This window comes from Montipora capricornis, chromosome 3 (genome assembly GCF_036669925.1).
Source record: "Montipora capricornis isolate CH-2021 chromosome 3, ASM3666992v2, whole genome shotgun sequence".
NCBI lineage: Eukaryota > Metazoa > Cnidaria > Anthozoa > Scleractinia > Acroporidae > Montipora > Montipora capricornis.
In genome coordinates, this window is record NC_090885.1 from 32882408 (window position 1) to 32890284 (window position 7877).

At 38.6% G+C, this 7877-nt stretch overlaps 1 protein-coding gene across 1 annotated transcript; it reads left to right on the forward strand.

The window, feature by feature from the left end:
* The first annotated feature begins 483 nt into the window (after positions 1 to 483).
* Positions 484 to 7394, forward strand: LOC138042939 (deformed epidermal autoregulatory factor 1 homolog). Its single transcript, XM_068889007.1, has 6 exons — positions 484 to 564; positions 1731 to 1792; positions 2487 to 2710; positions 4254 to 4385; positions 6060 to 6218; positions 6772 to 7394. The coding sequence occupies exons 1-6, from the start codon at positions 548 to 550 to the stop codon at positions 6853 to 6855; spliced, it is 678 nt and encodes a 225-aa protein (XP_068745108.1). The 5' UTR covers positions 484 to 547; the 3' UTR covers positions 6856 to 7394.
* Positions 7395 to 7877: the final 483 nt, after the last annotated feature.

Here is a 7877-nt window from a genome sequence, read left to right on the forward strand (position 1 = left end):
AAGCAAAGGTTAAATAAACCTTTCTTTTTAGGGAGACATAAGTGTATTCTAGAGTTTTTAATCAAATAGTCAATGTGTAAATTCCATGAAAGGTTGGAGTCAATGACAACTCCGAGCAGCTTTTCTCCTGCCGCTTCCTCTAGTTTGATGTTATCGATATAATTCCATTGTAGTCTCCCTGCTATGGTTTAGCTTTTGAACAGAACCAACCAGCAGGTGTTTGGTCTTCTTTGTGTTTGGTATCATCCTGTTCAATTTAAAACCAACTGTTGGCCTTATCTAGACTATCATTGAGAGTACTTTGAATATCTATACATTAGTTCCGTTAGACCAGATCGTTGTGTCATTGGCATATATGTCGCTTCGGTATCCTTTAACAAGAGGGGTAAATCATTTATATACTAGAAAACAGAAGTGGTAGCAATGTACACTGAAGAATGGTGCTGTTAGAAAACTTTTGAAGATTTTCAATTCCATGTAATTACAAAAATAATTGCAAAAGAAGGGCTAACACTTTTTTGTTCTCTATGTTACAGCACATGGGTTTATGATGCGATCTGTGAGGTAACTATGCTGGCTCATTTTAAGATTTGTACTTAACACATACAATACATGTACATCAGTACATATCCTTTACATCTTTGTTTTTGCTTTTCACTAGCTTGGGAACTGTGCATTAGTTTTTCAATAGTTACATGTATGTGTGGTGTGAATGGACTGAACAAGGCATCTTGCACATTCAGTTGAATTAATCTAGACTGACCACTTTTAAGCTTAGCGCTGCAATCACAATCTTCCAAACCTTGCATTGACACTGCTTTGCCAATGAAATTTATTAAAAAGGTAATTAAAAGGTACTGTACATTGTGGCAGCACCTTCCATGATTGGATCCTGTGGACTTGCTCTCCTTCACTTATGGTATATCATTCCACTTTACATGTACAGGCAGGCACCGTAGAGAGGGAGGGGTTGAGGCTGGGGGGGGGGGGGACACTACTCGTACAATGTACATATATATCAAGACCTAGCCCCCCACTTTCAAACACACTCTGCGGTCCCTGACAGGGTACATGTACGTATTTGTTATCAGTCCTACTGTATCTTGCATGTGTATGCACCGGTGTTAAAAGATCAATTTTTTTTTGTGTTTTACATGTAACGCATGAATGCATGTAATGAGGTGCAGGTTTATGGCATTAAAAATCAAAGCCTTGTTACGCATACAGTCATAAATTGCAGACCTGATTTAGCCTTGTTGTCCAATTACATGTAGGAGGAGGGGGACCTTGCGTGATGTCCCAAATTACTTGGCGAATGTATGATTTTATTTCTTCCTAGTTGATTTGTACATGTACACTGTATGACCATTGATTAATAATTAAAGTTTGCAATTGTAGGTTTTTGTTTTGACAAGCAGTGGCAAAAAGGTCACTGAATCGAACATTCACCTCTTCTTCCTACGTTGTAAAGCCCCTCTTCCTCCCTCCCCTCTGCCCTTTGCCCTTTTTCAATGTTGATATCCTTTAGTTTGAATGCCAGACGGAGATGGAAACAACTTTGCTTGGGGGGGAAGGGGGCTTGGGGATGTGCTGACTTGAATGACGCGAATTGTACAGTTATTAACAGTGAGTGTCTCAACTCTTTTTGCAAATGTGGCCAGTAATAATTAAATTTTGCAGTTGCAGTTCTTATTTTGATGTAATTTATATTATTTTGATGTTACTTACAGTGTTGATTCAGCATCTGGAGCTTTTGCATCTAATGAAGAACATACTGTTATGGATGCATCAGGTAAAATTGGCTGTGGAACACCTAAGAGCTTGCTCATCTCTATGACTAGATTAGAGCACATGTACTTTGTTTACCAGTGGCGTTTTGGATGCATCTACTTGTACATCTATGTACATGATTTTATGTCAATATGCATATGTGTATGGTCTTATACTCATTTTAGACACATTTTACTGCTATAGTTTGGTTCAGTGCTGTGTACTTGATCAATGTTGATCAATGACAAAGTAATCTCAAGTGATGTAGCTCTCAGTCATGGAGGTACAGTGTACACAATTGGCAGGTTGGCCCTTCTACAATGTATTTCAGTTGAGCTGCATTCTTTCGGTCAATCTTGTTTTGTCACGCAATCAAGACAAATGGCTGAATTTAAAGGCCCTCTTGATTGCGTGACAAATTAAAACACAATATACTCAACAAGTGTACAGCTCGATTAATATAAAAGGGACTGCTGGAGGCTTGTTTCTTTGTAAAAAAAGTGGTAGATGAATGAAATTTATACCAATTTTATCAAAGGGGAATAAACAAGAATTTTTATTGTGGAGGATTGTTCATTGGGAAGGTTACATGTATCTGAGTTCTTCTCTATTCAGTACTGCACACTGCCTCTGTTTATATAATTATTTTCTTTGTCTGACTTACTGGCAGCCCTTGAAATAAGCAACATGTTTTTTCTGTTTTGTCTTCTCTTCAGAATTGCCTGGTGGTCTTGTGACTGTAAGTAGCTGTGTGACTAGTGTTGTACCACCACATACACCTGCCACTCCTCTCACACCCATGATGACTACCTGTCCCCCAGCGATGTCACAAGCTGTTCGGCCTGAAAGTCAGACTATTACCGTAACATTGCCGATTACTCCCCTTGTATCAGCAGATGGAATGGCTGATCAGAGAAGACACTGGTGGCACATTGAGGAGGCAAGAAACCTTCTTTATAATGATTTTTCTACCTCATTATGTATTGAATACGGCAAATTGGCATCTAACCCTCATGCTCAACATAACATCACTTATTATTTGTTGTCAGAAAATTACAAGCGAAAATGTAATGCCATTGATAAACATTTAACAATAATTATCCTGCGAAATTGTGGGTAATATCACCTGATACTTAGCCAATGAGGCCGTAGGCCGAGTCAGCTAAAATCAAGCAATATTCTGCAAGATTGAGCAGGATAATGGTTTTATTATTCAACACATTGATGACAAAGCACAATTTTCTATGTTTATTGGAAAAACTACCATTTTCTCCGCGACGCACAAAATTACGTATATCACAGGATATCTGTTGAGTACACACGACTATTGTTATGCGCGCTATGACCATATTTGGGGATTGTCACAATGGGTTGAATAATAATTCAAAATTTCAACCAGGTATCCTCATTCGCAGTCGTCTGGTCGTCCCAGACGACTAAAAACCCGTCGTGATGAGTATAATTACTCCAAATGTCGTTGGATGAGTAAAGTTCTAAAAAAAGTCTTTTCAAGAATGCCATGAAATGTTATAATATGGAATGTACGTTCGTTCTGATCTCTTTTTGTTCAATGGAAACTTCCAGAAAATAAGGAATAAACGTGCAGCTTTCCTCAGCAATAAAATCTCCAGTTTGGGCGCCATCTTTGACCACGCATTATTTTCCATGAAACGATTGCAGGCTCAATTTTCATGTATCTAACCGCTGGCATGGGTGTTAGCAAGTCGAGCAAAGGTGACTCGTGGTCTCAGCTGATAATGTGGGGTTAGTGGCAAGGTGTTTCAGGTGTTTCGCCAGCTCCCGGCAAAAAGGAAAACAAGTGGAGCAGAACCTGCTGCTTACGAACCAAAATCTTGGTAGCATATAAAAGGAAGACACTAGACAGTAGCGTTGAAACTTTTGGTCTTTGAATAGTAACTTTGTAAGCTACATTCAAGTACGTTTTGCCTTGGCAGATATGGACCAGTAAACCGGGTTCCCACGGTGCAAATAACATCATACTCCGGAGTCAAAATTCGTAATTTCTGACGAGAGCATAAAGTAAAATGCGAATGCTCAAGTTACAAGTAATTTTATCAACCATTTTCTATACTTCCGCATTTTTGCCCGGGCAACCCAAAATTATTTATCCGGGAAAGTATATCATAAGATGGATGTACATACAGTGTATTTGCCCCGCTGATGAGTTTGAGAAAAAAAGAATATGGAATTGCTTGCTTCAAAACGTGCTGCACTCTTAATTTGATGCATGATTTGGACTAGAATGAAAGCTTTGTATTTTAAATCAAAGAGCTTGCATTTGGTGGTGGAGGTGACGTTTTTGAACTACTGCTCTTGTAGTCAACTGCAAAAAACTCCACCAAAATATTTTCAGTTTACAAAGGGCATGAAAGGATGGTTGTATTTATTATATCCATTTTCAACGTAGAATTCAGTCTTGTAATCTTATTGAATTTTTGTGGTCTCACTGAATGTACTTGCAGATGGTGAACTCGTTACTGAATACCGCTCAGCAGTTAAAGGGAATGATTGAACATGCTAAGATACAGGCTGAGGCAGCCAAAGATGCTGCTATAACACAAGTGAAACTACAGGCTGAAGCTGAAAAGAAAGAGGTCAGGCAGCATGCCCATTTTTTATTTCCCTTTTTAAAAATAGCCAGGTAAATATTGTGAAGAACAAAGAAATTTCAGAACTTAAAGAACCTACAGTGTATGACTAACTGGCTTTTCGGGTTGCATGTACACAAGATTGATGCAATTATGTGAAGATACCCAGAATATTCAGTCGTCTTCTACAGTTCATTTGTTTCCCAGCACTGTAACGACCTCTATTTCTAGGCCCCAGAGGCATACTGTACAGAAGCATTAAATGTTTTAGTGTGGAAAGAAGGTTACTACATGTTGTTTATCTGATAGAGAAAATTTTATCTAAACTTTTGCGTTTGGTGAAGGAGAACGCATGTTAATCATGCCCTTTGTCGAAAGACATGTTAGTCACCCAGGTATCAGTCGATTTCATTCGAGCCAGTTCACATTTTGGCAGCCAACTAGGGACATCTGTCTATTATACACCTCTTTCACGATGGTGACCGAATAAAATATTCGTCTGTCTTAATGCTAATAAGTCTTTCTAGCCTTGCTACAACCAGCAAATTTCAAAAGAATGTTTGTTTCAAAGGTGGGCAGTACATGTAGGTCTAACTAACACAAATACAAATGAGCACCTTTTGTGGGATAAAAATTCTCATATTGTGAAGCATCTTAGTTTTTCTAAAAATTGTCAGGATAACTGTGATGTTTCTTGCTTCAAAATTATTGATAATGCTACTTCTTTCTATCAACTCAAAATCAAGGAGAGCTTCCATATTAGCGGTTTGAAACCCGAACTCAACAAACAAGTTGATCATGTCAGTTTAGCATTACACTATTAAACTTTAAACCGTTATGTCATTTGTGTTCTCTAGAATATTGTCGGTTCATTTGAATTTTACCTACTTGTAACGAACATTTCATCTACAAAGAATCATTGTACCACGAAACAGGCTTGTAGGGATGAACTTGTTGTTTTACTTGTTTTTTTGTTCAATATATACTTCGCTCTACTTCCATGTATTGAGCACTGTTTTGTGACACATGTTCCTTAAAGTCAAAAGGGTGGTTGTATTTTAAAAATATTAGTAACACAATTAGTGCTATCCAGACCATTTAGAAATGCAAAAGAATGTAAAAAGGTGGTTGCCATGAATTTTATGAAAGTTGTCTATGTGCAGGGTGTATCTTGAGCGTTTCACCTGAATCTGAATGTGAATGCAAATGAGGACAAATTGCTCTAGAAATCAGTGCATGCGCAAAGTGGCTGTTTATGTTATCTCTTATGTAACTGAAGTGTGATAATGTAATAAGATTTCTATCGAACAAAAAGACAGGTGATCATTAATGCGCAGGTGATGATATATAAATTATTCATGAAACCTGCGGAATATAAATGCAAATTATTATTATTAATTATGAAAGAATTGTGAAATTGTGCAGTCTTCTATTTTACATGTAAGTTTAGGGCCAACTCTTCTTTGAATATACATATGTTACGTTGTTTCACCTTTTTACAGCAGTGCACCATGATTTTTTTCAGGGCGTCAAGTTCCGATTTTCTCCTATTGTTCTCTATTTTTGACCTCTGTCTTTCCTATTTTCCTTTTTCCTGAGTGTTATTTGTCACTTGACGTCCTCTTTTTTTAAGATGTGCATAATCCATCTCACGGCTTATCGCTTGAATTTTTCTCATAGGCATTAGCACAAGCTCGTATGAACTCGCTAATGCAGTTGTCTCGGGCGCTGAATGATGCTCGACTGGAGAAAGAAGCTGCTGTTGCACAGGCAGTAGCCAATGCCAAAGCAGAGAAAATGGAGGCTGCTGCTGATGAACGCCAGGAACAATTGATCAAGGTTTACATATACAATGAAGCAGTTCATGCTTCTTCCTTAATTGTTTTATTTGCAAGGACGGTTGCAGTAAATGGCTACATGGCAATCTCAAGTAGTTGGAAAAGAGCCGATAAAGCAAAAAAAAGTCCAGGCTTTGGTAAAACTTGAACCCGTGGCCAACGCAACAGATACAATGCAGGCCAGAGATAAACGTCCGCGTTTACGCGTTTTTAAAGCGTTTATAAAAGGGCAAGGCTTTTCTTTCTCTCACACACATACCTTGTAGACAAATTCTGTGATCGCTTTATCTAGTCATTGAAATTGCAAATAGCTCAATTTCGATATAGTAAAATTCACTCCCAAACAAAAGACACCATCTCGAGGCTCTGGGGAATAAACTCATACAAATCCTTATATTTATTCCCCAGAGCCTCGAGATGATGCCTTTTGTTTGGGACTGAATTTTAATATATCGAAATTGGTCTATTGGATCTTTTTAATTTGTAATCTTCAGACTTTTGTCCTCAAATTGTCGATGATGATTCTAATCTGTATTGCTTTGTATTTTTCTTAGTCACTTAATGGTGGTGAAGGTGAAATACCCATGGAGGAAGCACCCACTGTTGCAGAGGAAGTCGAGAAGAATGGAGTTGATTAGAAGCCTGCTCATCAGGTGCCATTGAACTGTACTGTGGATCTGCTTACTTCAGATACACATTAAACAATTAAGAGAGGTTACTCTCCCTCCCAGCTATACTGCCTCAGTTTCGCTGAATAGTGAGGTCTTGTACGTGAATGTAGTCGGCAGTGGACGTGTATTTGCTGTCTGGTCACTCTCTCTCTCTCTCTTTCTCTCTTGTATCGTATTCCCTACATTTTCAGTGTCCCTTTCTGTTTGGTTTGTCTTCGTTGTGGTTTTGTCAAACAGGTAAAAGTACAATGTACGGTCAAAGACGTTTCATATTATACTTTTGTCTCATCATCTGTTCATCATGGATGAAATTTTTACTCCAGACAGTAGATTTTGAAATTTCAAACCAGGCGCAAGAGACTGGTGTTCTTAATGGCCCCATCTTTCAAAAGTGACTAGGGCAAATGTTTTTGAACTCGCTGGAACTTTGTCATACGGAGATTGGTACATTGTCGTGAAATTGGCTCAATGCTAACTTTGTAAAATAAACATTCTTTTTGTTTTCACTTGACTTCGAGTGCTTTTTTTAAACCTTGCTTGCATTCTCGTTATAAATTACGCCTTGCTGATTAATCAGCTGGGTCAAACGTCAGACAGAGTACCGAGTAGGCCATTTGCACTCCGTAGCACTCCGCTAGTGTTACCGTTCCCTCTGGACTTTGAACACGTTGAATAAAGGAAGCGTTCAATCGTTCCCGGCAACTTCAGTACCAGGGTCCTCTTCGTGCTCGCGGTCTCGGCACATTTCCAACATCCGATGCCGAAAAGGGGACGGTCTTACTCCAAATGTCGATATCGTAGACATATTTATACAGCGGGGACATAAATACTTCAATATTTATGAAGTGGTTTCTCGTATGACATTACTGGCTTGCCATAGGCAACACAGTCAGAAGATGAGTTAAATTTATCCGTTCCCGTGTCAAGAAAATGGGTTGCGCAATAGGTCTTTCCTGTCACTCCCCTGCAAAGTAGTGTCTTTGTGCGTA

Excerpts from the sequence above, each read along its gene's own strand:
- LOC138042939 (XM_068889007.1), top strand. Across the intron at positions 4,386-6,059 it reads CTGAAGCTGAAAAGAAAGAG|GCATTAGCACAAGCTCGTAT; the intron begins GTCAGGCAGCAT and ends TTTTTCTCATAG. Across the intron at positions 6,219-6,771 it reads GCCAGGAACAATTGATCAAG|TCACTTAATGGTGGTGAAGG; the intron begins GTTTACATATAC and ends TATTTTTCTTAG.